At 42.2% G+C, this 18796-nt stretch overlaps 1 protein-coding gene across 1 annotated transcript in view; it reads right to left on the bottom strand.

Moving 5' to 3' along the window:
- Positions 1–18359, bottom strand: part of msi2b (musashi RNA-binding protein 2b) — a 139806-nt gene extending 121447 nt beyond the window's left edge. Inside the window, exons 1-6 of the mRNA XM_061281951.1 lie at positions 17974–18359; positions 14887–15162; positions 14213–14253; positions 13988–14069; positions 13757–13841; positions 3816–3857 (exon numbers count right to left, since the gene is read on the bottom strand). Of these exons, the coding sequence (XP_061137935.1) occupies positions 3816–3857; positions 13757–13841; positions 13988–14069; positions 14213–14253; positions 14887–14948 (312 nt within the window). The 5' untranslated portion in view covers positions 14949–15162; positions 17974–18359. The remainder of the gene's footprint in view (positions 1–3815; positions 3858–13756; positions 13842–13987; positions 14070–14212; positions 14254–14886; positions 15163–17973) is intronic.
- Positions 18360–18796: the final 437 nt, after the last annotated feature.

The raw sequence follows: 18796 nt of genomic DNA, 5'->3' as shown, positions 1-18796 counted from the left end.
ATTGCTGTTATTTTTCCATATTTTTCTTTTTATAATGTATTCTATTTTTTATGCCCGAGGACTACGGTCCAGAAGTCTCTTTTTGCACCTTTGTCCCCCTACTTGTACCTTCCTGTAAATCGAGCTGTTGTTACATGCAGTTTCTCACACGTGAGATTAATAAAGTTCCTCTTATCTTATCTTATCACAAGGTCACCGGCATGCTGGAGGCTCATGAAAAAGTTTAAATAAATAAATAAATAAATAAATAAATACATACATACATAAACAAACTTGAAACCCAAATCTGCAACCCATACAGTATAAAACAATCCACAGCATTACTAATCAGAGAAAAATGGAAGTGTCTCAGTGTACAGTGTTGCACTAGGTGTAGGAGGTGCCAAGGTGTTCATTGGATGCCCTCTGTGTTGTAACTGGCCTGGGTTGTTAAGGACTGTAGAGATTGTCTGTGGTGCTGTCACTGCCCCATCACTACCAGGCTCTCTTCACATGGCAGCCCAAGTGCTGCTGCGACCTGCATCTTTGCAGTGTGCCTGTATGATTTGGCCATGGGCACAGATGACACTGGGAAGACGGGAAACACTGCCCATCAGTTTCATAAAGACCATCTGTCCCATCTACTTTTTCCACAAATGGTGAGACAAATCTAAAGTAAAACAGAGGAGTAAAGTTCCTCTTCCATTGGGATGGACATGGAGCCTGCATAGTTTACATCAGATATGGGGACTCAAGTCACTGTGACTTGGACTCGAGTCAACTCGAGTCGCTGTTTTGATGACTTGTGACTTGACAAAAAACTTGAGACTCGACTAGGACTTGGAAGTTAAGGACTCGGGACTTGACTTGAGACAGGGTGACTTGAATGACTTCAGTGTTATTTAGTTTATGTTTTCAGTTTGAATATAAGATTAATAATAAATTTAAAAAAATATCAATAACACGGTAGGAGCGCAGCCTGAGAATGGCGTTGTCATGATTGGATCACTACCCTGTCAATCAATCAGTCGTGCCCTCTCTACGTACCTAACGTGTTTATTGGAGAATCACGCCCCTTTATATCAGATATGCACAAACATGTCAGCGGGATCGGTACCGCGAGTCATCACCTTCGGCTATCGTAATTACTAGGGGTGTAACGATACATCGATACACATTGATTAATCGATATAATGCTCTACGATTTATTGGCATCGATGCTAAAGGTAAACATCGATTTATATCGCCGTGCTTGACCTCGGACATTAGACGCGACTTTATTTTGAAATCCAGTTCATTGTTGCTCGCTTCCTCTTTCCGGGAGCAGTGCGCCCGGCGTTGTTGTGTTGTGAGCGGAGCACGCACGTGAAAGGGGAGTCGACAACTAGTACGCGGCTCCTGGGCTGGTGCTATGGCTAGTGTCCAAAAAGACGAGGAAATTTGCTCCCCTTTAGGCTTCAAGTCATTCGTTTGGAAGCACTTTGGATTCCAAAGAAAAGATGGCTCAACGGACAAGACACGTGCAGTTTGTAAATCCTGCCATGCGGTGATTAAATATTCAGGGAGCACAAATCTCGCCGCACATTTAAAGAAAAAACACGACATCAAAGTTCAGTGTTAAAGTAAGCAATTTGTATACTACAATACTCTTGTAATTTCCTAAATAAAGAGTTTGCAGTACCTTGTTGATTTTGCGTATAAATTGTTATAAATCAGGATATTGTTCTATATTTTTTATTAAAAAAAAAAAAAAAATCGATCGTAGAGCACTATATCGCGATATATCGTGAATGAATCGCAGCAGGCTTTAAGATATCGGCAAATATCGTATCGTAGTTCTTCGTATCGATATTATATCGTATCGTGACAAAACCCACGATTTACACCCCTAGTAATTACCTTTATGACGGCAAAAGACAGACAGCACAGTGCAAGATATGCAACAGAAACATTTCAGACAGCCAAACGACAACTTCAAACTTTGTCCGTCATTTGGAGAGCCATTCTGCTCAGTAAGTGCTTTTCATTTATCTAAATAGGTGTGTATATATAGTAGGGGTGTAACGATACATCGATACACATCGATTAATCGATATAATGCTCTACGATTTATTGGCATCGATGCTAAAGGTAAACATCGATTTATATCGCCGTGTTTGACCTCGGACATTAGACGCGACTTTATTTTGAAATCCAGTTCATTGTTGCTTGCTTCCTCTTTCCGGGAGCAGTGCGCCCGGCGTTGTTGTGTTTTGAGCAGAGCACGCACGTGAAAGGGGAGGCGACAACTAGTACGCGGCTCCTGGGCTGAGGCTATGGCTAATGTCCAAAGAGACGAGGAAATTTGCTCCCCTTTAGGCTTCAAGTCATTTGTTTGGAAGCACTATGGATTCCAAAGAAAAGATGGCTCAACGGACAAGACACGTGCAGTTTGTAAATCCTGCCATGTGGTGATCAAATATTCAGGGAGCACAAATCTCGCCGCACATTTAAAGAAAAAACACGACATCAAAGTTCAGTGTTAAAGTAAGCAATTTGTATACTACAATACTCTTGTAATTTCCTAAATAAAGAGTTTGCAGTACCTTGTTGATTTTGCGTATGAATTGTTATAAATCAGGATATGGTTCTATATTTTTTATTAAAAAAAAATAAAAATCGATCGTAGAGCACTATATTGCGATATATCGTGAATGAATCGCAGCAGGCTTTAAGATATCGGCAAATATCGTATCGTAGTTCTTTATATCGATATTATATCGTATCGTGACAAAACCCGCGATTTACACCCCTAATATATAGCTTTAAAATTGCAATAATAAGGTGACTTGACTTGGACTTGACCTTTTTAAGGACTTGGCTTGACTTGACATAATCTGTGACTTGACTTGACTTGCCCAAGAAAAAAATGACTTGGGACTTACTTGAGACTTTAAGGTTAAGACTTGAGACTTACTTGAGACTTGCACATGTGTGACTTGGTCCCATCTCTGGTTTACATTACATAAAAACATGTCAGAATGCGTACCCATGAGTGGCGATTTTAATTATTATTCTTCCTGAACTCGAATCTCCAACTCAGCAAGGCAGATGAATTTTGTAAGCCAGACAAAATTGACGCATGTTTTGTTGTACATTTACAGTACACAGCTGAAAAGCGCCGAGAGAACCCCACTCTGGCGTTACTGTGGCAAGCTCAAAATTCCGACTCTCAATTGAACACACCGCAGTGTCTTCCAACACCGAAAAAATTAGGTTTGCTCAATGTGAAAGATAGAAGGATCAATTTGCAGTCATTTGTAACTTTTTTCTCCTAGGTCTTGTAGCATGTACTGAATGATTTCCTGAATTAACAATATATCTTCAAATAGATAAAAAAGTTGAAAGAGGTACATTTTTTTAACCAACAGCTTTGTTAGTAGCCAAGCAGTACTTGTTATAGTGTTCAGAAATAAGGTGGAAAATGCAAGCAATGCATCTCAAGAGAGCGAGAAACCCCAGCACAGCAAAGTTTCATGATTACTTTAACTTACTATACAAGGGCAAATTCACCTCCACACTACGGCAACTCATAGTTCAGATAAAACTCATTAAATGTTCTTTTTAATGACGTAAAATCTGTGACTTGAAAAAATTCCAAGATTGTAACCTATTGTACGTTCAATGCATATAAATAACTACATATACGTATCCGCAACATTGGATAGACAGCAGCCATTCATACCCAGTGTCCCAAAACTCACCATGTACAATTACCATTACAGTATCCCATACAATTTAACAGTGACTGCTTCACATGGAACAATATACAGTTCTTCAAGTGGAAGTCACCTTACCTTGGGTTGAGTACGTCTGGGAAAGGCAACTTTTGGGTCAATCTGAAGGAAGAGTATAGGGGAAAATATTTAAATAAGCTCGCTTGCAACCCTTATGTCGGCAAGTGGTGTAGAAAATCGAGAGAGATTACATCATGATCAACAAAACAGAAACTGCACATTACAACCAAACGAAAGACACAGTGTTAGAGGCAATTTTAAATTGATTAGGCTTCACTGCCAAACCAATTTATCGGTGTATTTAGGCTACTGGATTTCTCTTCTTTTTCTGATTTCTTATCTTGTGTCTCATAGTTCAGAATGCACCAATAACCAAGTGATCTCCAAATGGACTACATCTGGGTCGGTTTTAAAATGTCAATGTTGGCAAGGAAAAAAAACTGCTTTGGAAAATACTTCCAAAACTGGGTAACAAAATCTTGTACAAAAAAAATGACATTTTTATATAAAAAAAAATAAAAAATACTTCCCCGTACCTAAATCAATGCACTTCTTGGATTGGCTGCATCCATCCACAGGCTTTCCCCACACAAGGGCTGCACAATATATTGAAAAAAATATCAATGTCGCAATATTAGCCAATGCAATATGCATATCACAAAGACATGCAACATCCTGTAGAATGGTATGCTTTTATCTGGATTTGACCAGTCAAACTTAAATGTGCATCGCTTGCCAATAGTTGAAAATTATCTACAGTAATTACATTTGATTGGCAAAGACTACATTGAGCTTGCTTATTTTGATGCATGAATAATTGTCATCCTTTCATTGGATAATAAAATCGTGATTTCTTTAGGTGCATGTTAAATATCACATTGGTATTGGCATCGCTATATTCAACAACCAGATTGCATGTTTCTCCAATATCGTGCAGCCCTTCCCACACACATGAAGATTTTTGGTTGTAAGTGTTTCATATGTAAGACTAGTGGCCTTGTTTTAAACACTACTATCAGTACAAATACATTCTTAACAGACCTCAGACAAGGATAAAATGTCTGATAATCTTATATGCAGGCTTGTGCGTAATGGAATACATGTACTACCAGCGTTACATTTTCAGAATACAAAAAAAAAAAAAAGGTACCATATTTTCCGCCCTATAAGGCGCACCTAAAAACCTACATTTTTATCAAAAGTCGACAGTGCGCCTTATAGTCCGGTGCGTCTTATATATGGATGAATTGATGTATTTGTTGATCCATACTGGTTGTACACAGTGCTCTGCCAAAATGTTTTAGTACGTTTTAGTACGACTAGTAAATTACAAGGTCGCATCGCTTCCCAACATTACGGTAACTGTAGTCAGGGGGCGTCACCAAATAGCTGTTGTACCCGCGAGGCTATTTCATTTCATAGGTAAGTAGTACCAATGCGTTTTTTTCCGTGTATAGTGCGCCCCCATGTATAGTACGCACCCCTAAAAATGGCATGCTGATGCTGGAAAAAAGCTTGTACCCATGTATAATACGCACCCAATTTTTATGAATTTTTTTAAAAAAAAAAATTAATTTTTTTTTTTTTTTTTAAGTCCCAATGATCGTCACACACGCAGGGAGGCAATGGGTCCCATTTTTATAGTCTTTGGTATGGTCTTAACTAGGCTGGATGTAATTTTTTTTGTTGGCGTTGATTTCTCCGACTGCCCGTAAACGCACCACCGCGCTCCGTGCGCGCACGGGACAGCAAACGAGCAGGTGATCGAGCAAGCGTCTGATACGAGAGCATTGCGGTCGCATGGAGCGTGTTTGAAGTGAACAGCAGAGACGAAAGGAACAAGGCAAAGTGTTGTGAAATAAAATATTACCTGTAATACGGATTTAGGTAGAGAACTGAACTCTCACTCTTTATATAGCTGACGTGTCTTGCGCATCCGTTCTGCGCATCTGTAATGGCGGCCTCCGTATGATATCCGGTTTGCGTGTGTGCGCGTGTGCGTGTGTGCGCGTGTGTGCGAGAGCGAGAGAGAGCGAGAGAGAGAGCGCAAGAGAGAACTCTCAACCGTAGCACGCCGCCGACCGCCCAACTGCACCGCGCTGGTAGCATTATTGTGAGAGAGCCGTCGCTGAAATTTAGAAGATATTTTTAAAGTCCTGATGTACTTTCTAAAATTTAAGTGGACCTCAGTGCGCACTGCGCAGGGAGCTTAATTTGGTGCGGTCGCGCAACCGCAGCGCGCCGGGCGCTCACTGTCGCATTGCTTAAAGAGCACCTTTGTGTTTTAGGATGAACAGCAGAGACCAAAGGAACAAGGCAAAGTGTTGTGAAATAAAATTTTACCTGTAATACGCATTTTGTTATTTGCTGATTGAAACTGCTAATTAAACTGTGAATTGAAACTAATAGGAAGAAAACAACTCTCGCTCTTAATATAGCTGACGTGTCTTGCGCATCTGTTCTGCGCATCTGTAATGGCGGCCTCCGTATGACGTCCGGTCCGCGATGGAGATTAAAAACAAACAATATTTGACAATAACACACCCTCAAGGATTGCACCATCGCATCAAACGATGTGTCGTCAATTATGTATTTTACTGACTAAGTGTGTTGGCCAGGATGGCTGAATGCGATGCGCGATTGACAACAAACAAGAAGAAAGGTGAGTTTTATTTCGGGGGAGATTTGTCATGTCTCGTCCCCAGTTTTGCTATGTGTCTAGGTTGCCATAGTTTCTGTTCGCGTCGCCCCTCTCTTCCTGTGTCACCTCAATCGATGTAACGTGTTTTGTATCTAAGTCCTGTCTGCCCCTCGCTCACCGTTGGATCATTGCATGTGTTACTGTCATTCTGTTCCTGTCTTTGGTAATGTCACCCTGTCTTTTTGTTCCACGACTTTGTCGGTCAGTCCTGTTGTTGGTTTTGTTGTACCATGACTTTCTTTAAAAAAAAAAAAAAAAAAAAAAAATTAAAAATTGTTTTTCTTTGTACCCATGTATAATACGCACCCCAGATTTTAGGACAATAAATTAGGTAAATTTCGCGCACTATACACGGAAAAAACTTTAGCCAGTTCCGATCATTTTATAGGAGATCGTTTGAGAAACGCGATTGTTTACACTTTGCTGAGGCTCATGAGAGATTGCGAGCTGAGGCTCATGGGATTTTGCGGATGGCTAATGCTATAACGATAGCTGCTATACGCACCATGCTATTTCATGTCAAAATAGGCTGTTCTGTTAATGTTTCGAGTAAATCTACGGATCGATATGGAAGGGAAACATAGGTAAGCAGTACCAATGCGTTAGATCGAACTTTAGTCAATTCCGATCATTTTATAGGAGATCGTTTGAGAAACGCGATTGTTTACACTTTGCTGAGGCTCATGGGAGATTGCGAGCTGAGGCTCATGGGAAATTGCGGATGGCTAATGCTATAACAATAGCTGCTATACGCGCGAGGCTATTTCATGTCAAAATAGGCTGCTCTGTTAATGTTTCGAGTAAATCTACGGATCGATATGGAAGGGAAACATAGGTAAGTAGTACCAATGCGTTAGATCGAACATTAGTCAGTTCTGATCATTTTATAGGAGATCGTTTGAGAAACGCAATTGTTTACACTTTGCTGAGGCTCATGGGAGATTGCGAGCTGAGGCTCATGGGAGATTTCGGATGGCTAATGCTATAACGATAGCTGCTATACGCGCGAGGCTATTTCATGTCAAAATAGGCTGCTCTGTTAATGTTTCGAGTAAGGGTTAACGTCAAAATAGGCTGCTCTGTTAATGTTTCGAGTAAATCTACGGATCGATATGGAAGGGAAACATAGGTAAGTAGTACCAATGCGTTAGATCGAACTTTAGTCAGTTCCAATTATTTTATAGGAGATCGTTTGAGAAACGCGATTGGTTACAGTTGGTTATTGGCTAGTGGGTGCATACCGCAACCCTAGTCAACCTCAGTTTGTTGCAGTAAAGCTTCTATTTTATGCGCCTTATAGTCCGGTGCGCCTTATATATGGACAAAGTTTTAAAATGGGCCGTTCATTGAAGGTGCGCCTTATAACCCAGTGCGCCTAATAGGGCGCAAAATACAGTAATCGTATTCTGTTAGGGGCGAACTGGTGATATATATATATGATATATATATATGTTTATATATATATATATATATATATATAGAGAGAGAGAGAGAGAGAGAGAGAGAGAGAGAGAGAGAGAGAGAGGAGAGAGAGAGAGGGAGAGGGAGAGGGAGAGGGAGAGGGAGAGGGGGAGAGAAGGGGTGTAAATCGCGGGGTTTTTTTTTTAATAAAAAATACCGTTTTTTTCCGTGTATAGTGCGCAAAATTTTACTAATTTATTGTCCTAAAATCTGGGGTGCGCATTATACATGGGTACAAAAAAAAAAAAAAAAAATTTTTTTTTTTAATTTTTTTTTTTTTTTTTTTTTAAGTCCCAATGATCGTCACACACGCAGGGAGGCAATGGGTCCCATTTTTATAGTCTTTGGTATGGTCTTAACTAGGCTGGATGTAATTTTTTTTGTTGGCGTTGATTTCTCCGACTGCCCGTAAACGCACCACCGCGCTTCGTGCGCGCACGGGACAGCAAACGAGCAGGTGATCGAGCAAGCGTCTGATACGAGAGCATTGCGGTCGCATGGAGCGTGTTTGAAGTGAACAGCAGAGAAGAAAGGCAAAGTGTTGTGAAATAAAATGCACAGAACGGATGCGCAAGACACGTCAGCTATATAAAGAGCGAGAGTTGTTTTCTTCCTATTAGTTTCAATTCACAGTTTAATTAGCAGTTTCAATCAGCAAATAACAAAATGCGTATTACAGGTAATATTTTATTTCACAACACTTTGCCTTGTTCCTTTGGTCTCTGCTGTTCATCCTAAAACACAAAGGCGCTCTTTAAGCAATGCGACAGTGAGCGCCCGGCGCGCTGCGGTTGCGCGACCGCACCAAATTAAGCTCCCTGCGCAGTGCGCACTGAGGTCCACTTAACTTTTAGAAAGTACATCAGGACTTTAAAAATATCTTCTAAATTTCAGCGACGGCTCTGTCACACTAATCGACCAGCCCGGTGCAGTTGGGCGGTCGGCGGCGCGCTACGGTTGAGCGTTCTCTCGCACACTTTCTCTCTCACTCTCTCTCGCTCTCGCACACACGCAAACCGGATATCATACGGAGGCCGCCATTACAGATGCGCAGAACGGATGAGCAAGACACGTCAGCTATATAAAGAGCGAGAGTTCAGTTCTCTACCTAAATCCGTATTACAGGTAATATTTTATTTCACAACACTTTGCCTTGTTCCTTTCTTCTCTGCTGTTCACTTCAAACACGCTCCATGCGCACGGAGCGCGGTGGTGCGTTTATGGGCAGTCGGAGAAATCAACGCCAACAAAAAAAATTACATCCAGCCTAGTTAAGACCATACCAAAGACTATAAAAATGGGACCCATTGCCTCCCTGCGTGTGTGACGATCATTGGGACTTAAAAAAAAAAAAAAAAAAATTAAAATTTTTTTTAAAAAAAATTCATAAAAATTGGGTGCGTATTATACATGGGTACAAGCTTTTTTCCAGCATCAGCATGCCATTTTTAGGGGTGCGTACTATACATGGGGGCGCACTATACACGGAAAAAAACGGTACAGAACCATATCCTGATTTATAACAATTCATACGCAAAATCAACAAGGTACTGCAAACTCTTTACTTAGGAAATTACAAGAGTATTGTAGTATACAAATTGCTTACTTTGACACTGAACTTTGATGTCGTGTTTTTTCTTTAAATGTGCGGCGAGATTTGTGCTCCCTGAATATTTGATCACCGCATGGCAGGATTTACAAACTGCACGTGTCTTGTCCGTTGAGCCATCTTTTCTTCTTAACCAGCTCAGTGGCCTAGTGGTTAGAGTGCCCGTCCTGAGACTGGAAGGTTGTGGGTTCAAACCCCGGCCGGGTCATACCAAAGACTGTAAAAATGGGACCCATTGCCTCCCTGCTTGGCACTCAGCATTAAGGGTTGGAATTGGGGGTTAGAAGGAGTGGAGCTCTTTACAAGCCCTAGGCTTTGTCTCCCTCCTTGCACAGTTGTGATATAATAATATGTGCTAAACAATAAACTAAACTAAACTAAAAATCCAAAGTGCTTCCAAACGAATCACTTGAAGCCTAAAGGGGAGCAAATTTCCTCGTCTTTTTGGACACTAGCCATAGCACCAGCCCAGGAGCCGCGTACTAGTTGTCGCCTCCCCTTTCACATGCGTGCTCTGCTCACAACACAACAACGCCGGGCGCACTGCTCCCGGAAAGAGGAAGCAAGCAACAATGAACTGGATTTCAAAATAAAGTTGCGTCTAATGTCCGAGGTCAAACACACTATGTGCAATTTGGCATGTAGCCGTGCATGTTTTTGGGACGTGGGAGAAAACCCGAGGCACGGGGATACCTTGCAAACTCGACACAGGGAGGGCTTGATGGAATTGAACCCGCAACCTCTGAACTGTGAAGCGGACATGCTAACCAGTGCTTCATCACGTCGCCCTTCATCATGTACGATTATGTAAGGGATAAAAAGCCCGATCAGGAAGACAAACCATTTCAATGGCTTCTTTGACTGAATAAAACTTTCGTCAGCCTGCCTAACACATTGCAAATCCTCCAAAGTATTCTTTAAGAACGTTAGCTAAAGATGCTTTCAGTCCAACAAAGATCTATATCAGTGGTTCCCAAAGTGGGCGGTACTGGGGGGGCGGTGAGGAAGAAAGGGGCGGTAGGGGGCGGCAGTCGATTTGTACACAACACGCCGCTCTGGCCCATTCAGATCCGACAGCATAGACTACAAAAGCAAAAGCTCAGGTTTGTAATTTCAAGCTTGTAATGTTCAGAATCTTATCTTATAATAAAAACCACATTCTGGCGGTCAACATCATCTTGAGTTCAAGTCAACATGAAATTGGGGACTCGGCAGAACGCACCGTGTTGTGTTGTGTTGAGCTGGTTAGGGCAGTGGTCCCCAACCACCGGGCCACGGACCGGTACCGGTCCGTGGGTCACTTGGTACCGGGCCGCCAAGCCGCACAGAATTTTTTTTTTTTTATCGACGATCAATTAATTCAGGTCAAGACACTCGTCCCCGTCACGTGACATGTTTCCCCAGTCAAGCCCGCAAAGCTAATATGTGGCGACAGGCTAACTAACCAGGCAGTGAAGCATTCAAAACTGCTTCAACACATGGAGACCAAGCATCCTGCAATAAAAGACAAACCTTAAATCACTTCGGGTGTCATTGTCTCCGATTACGTCTAGATGGGACCGGCTCGTTTCTGAGAAACAAACTCAGTGCTCCCACTAATTCAACGTAATGGTAATGATATTATAAATGTATTATTTATTTATTTATATAAATGTATTATTTATTTATATAAATGCCGGTCCGGGAAAATATTTCTGACATGTAACCGGTCCGTGGCGCAAAAAAGGTTGGGGACCACTGTCTTAGATCACGTCCGCCACCATTTTCTGTGAGTAAATGGAAGAAAATGGAAACATGAGAGGGTAAACATGCTTTTCATACCTTCAATGTTGTCATTTTTGTCTTTAAGTAGGCCTATTTATGAAATGCGATAAAATGCTGTATTTTACATGGATATATCAAAAATCAAGAAAGAGGTGTTTGTTTCCATATGTGCCTTGGGGGGGGGGGGGCAAAGGGGGCGCCAGCCTGCAAAAGTTTGGGAACCACTGATCTATATTAATATGCTATATCCCATGGAATTTAGTCCCCATTAGTTTTGCTCACTACGCAGTCAAATGAACATTATAATATACCATTGCCTTTGATCAAATCTGCCTCTGATAATGTGTAATGTCACTCTAAATTATTACCGTTTTTTTCCATGTATAATGCGCCCCCATGTATAATACGCACCCTAAAAACGGCATGTCAATGCTGGAAAAAAGCCTGTACCCATGTATAATACGCACCCCAATTTTTATTTTTTTAAATTTTTTTTAAGTCCCAATGATCGTCACACACGCATCTGAGTGTGGTGAAATTTGTCCTCTGCATTTGACCCATCCCCGTGTGATTTTGATCCATCCCCTGGGGGAGAGGGGAGCAGTGAGCAGCAGCGGTGCCGCGCTCGGGAATCATTTGGTGATCTAACCCCCCAATTCCGACCAATTCCAAGCAGGGAGGCAATGGGTCCCATTTTTATAGTCTTTGGTATGGTCTTAACTAGGCTGGATGTATTTTTTTTGTTGCCGTTGATTTCTCCGACTGCCCGTAAAGGCACCACCGCGATCAGTTCGTTTAAAATGAAAAGAGGAAAGTGACGTGCGGACATGTGAAAAAGGCGGCTCTGTATGGGAGAGAAGTTGAAGAGGAATAAAAACACCCTTGGAAACCAAAACTTGCCCCTCGTCGTGACTCGGAGCCGCAACAAATCTTTCAGATTTGTGTAGGGTACATTGTGACAGCAAACGAGCAGGTGATCGAGCAAGCGTCTGATACGAGAGCATTGCGTCCGTATGGAGCGTGTTTGAAGTGACCAGCAGAGACGAAAGGAACAAGGCAAAGTGTTGTGAAATAAAATATTACCTGTAATACGCATTTTGTTATTTGCTGATTTATTAAACTATCACATTCATTGTCAGTCAAGAAGAGACGAGGACTATTCGCATCGGATCCATAGTGCGCATGCGCAGTGATACTGCCTCCGTATGACGTCCAGTCTGCGATGTCAAACAATATTTGACAATAACACAGGTTTCTGTTCCTGTCTTTGGTAATGTCACCCTGTCTTTTTGTTCCACGGCTTTGTCGGTCAGTCCTGTTGTTGGTTTTGTTAGAGAGTTATGTTAGTTTACCAAGTCTGTGTTTTGAGTTCCTCCAATGAACCCTGGTCCAAGCTGCTCTTGGTCGCCCTGCTCCTTTTTAGTGAATTATTATTATTTTTTTAATGCTGTTAATAAATGCATTTGTTTTAAAAAAAAAACCTGTTTGGAATATCCATGCTTTACTACCTATTAAAGGCCAAAATCTTTTATGCAATGACCTTTACAATTCGCTTATATTACTTCACACAAACACTACGTCCATCTGCTCCTGGTTCGGCCCTCCGGTCCAAATTTAGAACCCAGTTCGGCCCGCGAGTCAAAAAGTTTGCCCACCCCTGGTTTAGACTGTGGTCGCATTGCAAAAAATCTGATATGTATAGAATCTAGTACCAGTTTTAAAAAAAAAAATTACATTTGAAAAAAGCGGAGGGCGGCACTCAAACAAATGCAGTCCTGTTACTCCTATTATCAGAATACATCAAGATACATTTTTTTAAACTGTATAGCTATGGGGGCACTTGTGGGGCACTGGTTAGCATGTCCGCATCACAGTTTGGAGGGAGCATGTTCGATTCCTCCCTGTGTAGAGTTGGCATGTTCTCCCCGTGCCATAGTGGGTTTTCTCCGGGTCCTCCAGTTTCCTCCGACATTCCAAAAACATGCTTGGTAGGCCGATTGAGCACTGCAAATTGCCCATTAGTGTAAGTGCAAGTGCGGATGGTTTTGCAAGTGCGGATGGTTGTTTGTCTTTGTGTGCCCTGCGATTGGCTGGCAGGGTGTCCGCCGCCTGCTGCTCAATGACAGCTGGGATAGGCTCTAGCACCCCTGCGACCCCCGTGGGGACAAGCAGTACAGATGATGGATGGATGGATGGATGGATGGATGGATGGATGGATGGACGGACGGACGGACGGACGGACGGACGGACGGACGGACGGAAATAACGGAATTGAGCCGCTCATACGGTCTTCAAGAAATTAAACACAAGTCGCATATGGGCAAAAAAATTGAATTGAGCAGCTGTCTGAACGTTGTCTTAGAGGTACATTGAATAATAAACAGATGGAGATGTCTAGTGCATAGTTGCATACGGGTGAAAAACATGTTGATTGATCACGCAGTGAGAATAAAGAGGTAGACATACCATTTTAGAGTCTAACTCATGATGCGGCTGTGCCAAGACGTTATCTACGCTGGCAGAATCTGCAAAAGTGACGAAGCCAAATCCCCTATTAGAAAATAAAACCACATGTGATTATATTTTTATACACGAATTGCATTCAAAACAATATGACCTAAACATCTTATTTCAGTTGTTGTTTATAGTTGTTGTTTATTCTCCCAAAAAATATTACTGCATGCGTGCGTGTTATACCTGGAACGTTTTGTTGTTGGGTCTCTCATTACCATACATTCTCTGATTTCCCCAAATGTATTAAAATAATGTTTAAGGCTGTCTGGGGGAGAAGAAAGATAATATTAGTTACCATAGTTCTTTATGAAACGTTAAACGTGTGGGTTATAGGATTAACCTAAACCTTTTAAGAAAAAAAAAAAAAAAAAAAAAAAAAAAGATCCCCAGCTGCAAGCGTTACCTTACCTGGTGATGTTTGCCAGCTGAGCCCACCGATAAACATTTTGCTGTCGAGGAGAAAGAGAAGTCAATACAAGTGTCAGGTCAGTCATGATTGAGTAAATATAACTCCGCAATTGACTAGGTGAAGTGAAAACTGGAGTCCAAAATAGAAACAACGCAACTGCTGCCAGCGAGAGAGCCACAGATGAGCAAGCAGTCGAGTGCCAGCTGTTACCCAGTCATCATCCTAACTTCCATATAAAAATGTACAGACTAAAATCTCCAGCTTCCTGGCGAAGGCTATTTGTGCAGTGACATAATTATAGTACAGTTACAGCAAGTAGTTAGTAATTACCTGTACAGATAGAACTCAAACAGCTTCCACCTTTCTGACCCCATGCGCTCAAACACAAACCAAATATGTTTTATATTACAATGCGGCGACGCGAATGGCATGTTGTTCAACTTCACATTTGTAAAATGTCTTAATTGCTCCTCGACAGTCAGATTGATGGCATAGAAGTAGCAGATTTTTAATAGAAGTTTAATAAACCAATTCTAGTAAGCCCGCAGCGATTGACGTAGATCTGCTGTAAACAAGAAAGACGCGAAGCCGGTGAAAGTTTCAGAGTATTATTTAAACATGTACATATAATTTAATTGAAGACAAGGATAGAGTTGCGTGGGAGCAACCTTACCCCGGGAAGTGTTGCGGATCGATCGGGTTTGCAGACGTGACTTGGCTGCCGTCTCCCTCCATATCTGACCTCGCAACAGAAGGACAAGGATTGACTGGCTCGAGTCGATATGATGACTAGAGGTGAAAGAGCGTTCCGTCACACGTGGGATCACGTCAGGTTGGTCATCCCTCTACGGTCAGCGGTTCCACTTCTTCCCCTCGGTTTTCGGCAGCCCGCCCACACCAATACTTACAGCCACACGCATGTACATGCAAAGGGGCGGCAGGGCCGGTTCTAGGAATGCACGTAAGAGGGGGCAGTCAGAAATGTGAAGGGGGCATGTTCTTTTTTTTTTTTTTTTTTTACACATTTTTAACACCGTTAGTGTTTTCTTCACGGCAGTTGTTAGCTGTGTGTCCAGTTCTCAACCTGGAGAAGTGGATTGCACTCTGTCAGGCCTCTACACTAAGACCTGTCCAGCTTGGGTGTCCCACCTAAAGATTAAAGCTTCTGCTGGTATTGCTCTTAGGGTCACTGAGGCACGCAAACCCCCTGACCACAATAAGGTGGCAATCTCTCAGGGGGGGGGAACATATAATATGAATGTTATATTAACTATTGTTTGAGTTGTCGTTAATCATTAGTTATATCACGGGTCATTACGACGAGTTTGGTGGAGTTTTTACTGCTTCTTCCAACTCCTACCGCGCTGACTGTAACCTGACACTCTCGGTGCTGCGTCTTGCCTCATTTGCATACTCACAGTGATTGGATATTTACGGAGGGGCGGGGAGTCCTGACAGCAGGCTGTGTGAGGACACACACTGCACCGACATGAGAGAAGAGAGGGGGCTGATTAACGTGTTTCTATCAGCCGATTTTTCACTTCTAAAAGTTTGATTCGAGGGGGCAGGACATCTGTTTGAGGGGGCGTTGCCCCCTCTTGCCCCTGCGTAGAGCCGGCCTTGAGGGGCGGGTTTCTTCTTTCACAAAGTCAAGTGCAGTTGCACTGTACAAGTGTCAGGTAATTAAAAATATAAATAAAATATAAATACAATCTATCCCAATCTATCAATTAATCAATTCGTTGGTTTATTTTATTGTAACAATACTTAATATGCTATTTACTGTACACTCTCCAATGTTCAACTAATTAGATACTATACATTTCAAATTCAACACTAGCTCATTATTACAGTGCAGTTTTATTACAGTATAATGTATTGGTTTATACAACCCTTTGAGGACAAGCAGTACTGAAATGAACAAATAAATAAATACATAAATTATCTTATTTGCTAATATTGTATTAACCTAAAAAGTTTTAACCTCTTGAAAACGTGAAAATCCAGGTAAAAAAAACATGCAAACATTGTTCTTTGTGAAAGCAATACACACCTTAGCCTGCAGTTGTGTATCATACCTATGAAGATCTGAGAAATATGACACTTTGCCATGAATAAGTTCTGTAATTTTTGTTACAATACAGATGTCTAAGAAATGTTAGTAACAGATATTTCAATCTAATTAGACCTATGCGGCTCGGTGGCGCACTGGGTAGCATGTCCGCCTCACAGTTAGGAGGGTGTGAGTTTGATTCCACCTCCGGCCCTCACTGTGTGGAGTTTGCATGTTCTCCCCGTGTCCGCGTGGGTTTTCTCCGGGCACTCCGGTTTCCTCCCACATCCCAACAACATGCTTGGTAGGTTAATTAAGCACTCCAAATTGCCCCTAGGTGTGAGTGCGAGTGCGGATGGTTGTTCGCCTCTGCGTGCCCTGCGATTGGTTGGCAACCAGTTCAGGGTGTCCCCCGCCTACTGCCCGATGATGGCTGGGATAGGCTCCAGCACGCGCGCGACCCCCGTTGGGATAGAGCGGTACAGAAAATGGATGGATGGATGGATGGATGGATGGATGGATGGATGGATGGATGGATGGATGGATGGATGGATGGATGGATGGATGGATGGATGGATGGATGGATGGATGGATAATTATAACCATCAACCAAGCTAAGGTATGCATTGTTATTACATTTGTTTGACATGGGCAATCCAACACAATTTGGGCCACCTTATTTCAAGCAACTTGTAATTTGAATGAAGTATTTTCACTTACAGTTAGCCAAACGACAGATGTATAATCCAAATATGAGAGTACTACTCATTAAACTAGGTACTAATGAGTTATTAACACATTCGCCACTTTTGGGTTCTGATTCAGGCTCCAGGCTGGCTTCCTGGAAATCTTGGCTGTGATAGAATATGATAGTATTTGTGCTATAAGTTCATGTTGTGTTGTGTTTTCACATGTACTATGTATATTCTTTCATAGATTAAAGTCCTGGCAAAAATATGGTGAACATGTAGTATGTATAGTTTTAGCTTAGTACTATCATTTGTGATGGGCATAATAAGAGTTATTTGTGAACAATTATTTCATCCATCCATCCATTTCCTGTACCACTTGTCCCCACACAGGTCGCTGGTGTGTTGGAGCCTATCCCAGCTGTCATTGGGCAGTAGGCAGGGGACACCCTGAACTGGTTGCCAGCCGATCGCAGGGCACACAGAGACAACCATTCACACTCACACCTATGTTGTAGTGCTCAATCGGCCTACCAAGCATGTTTTTGGGATGTGGGAGGAAACCGCAGGACCCGGAGAAAACCCACTCAGGCACGGGGAGTACATGCAAACTCCACACAGGGAGGGCCGGAGGTGGAATCGAACCCACACCCTCAGAACTGTGAGGCGGACATGCTAACCAGTGCCTTACCGTACCGCCCCTATAGCTATACAGTTTTAAAAAAATGATCTTGATGTATTCTGATAATAGGAGTAACAGGATTGCATTTGTTTGAGTGACACGCCATTCTGGATGGAAATATTGAGTAAAAAAAACGAGGCGTTAAAAATAGTTGAGAGGACTTAGTTACGTAAGGTACATGATGTGCTGAGTCATTTAACTCAGTGTTTCCCAACCTTTTTTGAGCAATGGCACATATTTTATGTTACAAAAATCACACGGCACACCACCAAACAAAAATGTCACAAAACGTATATATAATGAAATATAATGAACATTTATTGTCAATTCACTTACTCAGTGTGAAATTTGGCCCTGTTTGGTTGAACACAACGCTGATATTCTTGCAGGAATTGAAGAAAGACAAACACGAAGATCTTCCTCAACAGCTCTGAGTCTCGCTCTTTTCTTAGTCTTTAAAGTAGTCATGCTTGAAAAGCCCAGCTCACATAGATAGGTTGTGGAGAAAGGGAGAAGAGCTGAAATTGCTTTGTCTCCCAGAATAGGGAACTCCTTGGCAGCAGTCAGCCAAAAACTGTCCAAAGGTACATCCGAAAAGCGCAGCTTAAGACCACGATCTTGTCTCAGTTCAGTTATTTCTTCCTGCTCCTGCAAAGTTATGTCCCTTCCAACTGCAGTTGAGCTATATGGGTTCCTCACCCAGTCAAGGCAATCAGTGGAAAGTGAAGAGAAATAACATGACAACTTCTGCTCCAAACTTTGCAGATGTTTACCTATTGTCTCACACAGTGCAGCTCTGTTGACACTCTGCCATTTCTGGGTGTTTGGGAACATTTCTAGGTTGGCACTCTCCACGTGTTGTTCCCAGAGCAGCACCTTTGAACGAAACCCCTGTATTTTATCTGTACTTGTGAGCAGGTTTTCGTTTCGACCTTGCATTCGCGTGTTCAAGTCATTCAGATGTTTAGATGTATCTGCCAGATATGCCAGTCTTGCACACCACTCATCATTTGAGAGCACGTTAGCGTCATCATGCTTCTCATTTGTCAAAAACACTTTGAGTTCCTCCCTCAGCTCATAAACACGACTTAAAACTTTGCCACGGGAAAGCCACCGGACCTCCGTGTGGAGCAATAACACTTTATGCTCCTGCCCCATT

This window comes from Syngnathus typhle, linkage group LG6 (genome assembly GCF_033458585.1).
Source record: "Syngnathus typhle isolate RoL2023-S1 ecotype Sweden linkage group LG6, RoL_Styp_1.0, whole genome shotgun sequence".
Taxonomy (NCBI): domain Eukaryota; kingdom Metazoa; phylum Chordata; class Actinopteri; order Syngnathiformes; family Syngnathidae; genus Syngnathus; species Syngnathus typhle.
Note: the sequence above shows the minus strand (reverse complement) of the source record. Positions and strands in the feature narration are given on the sequence as shown.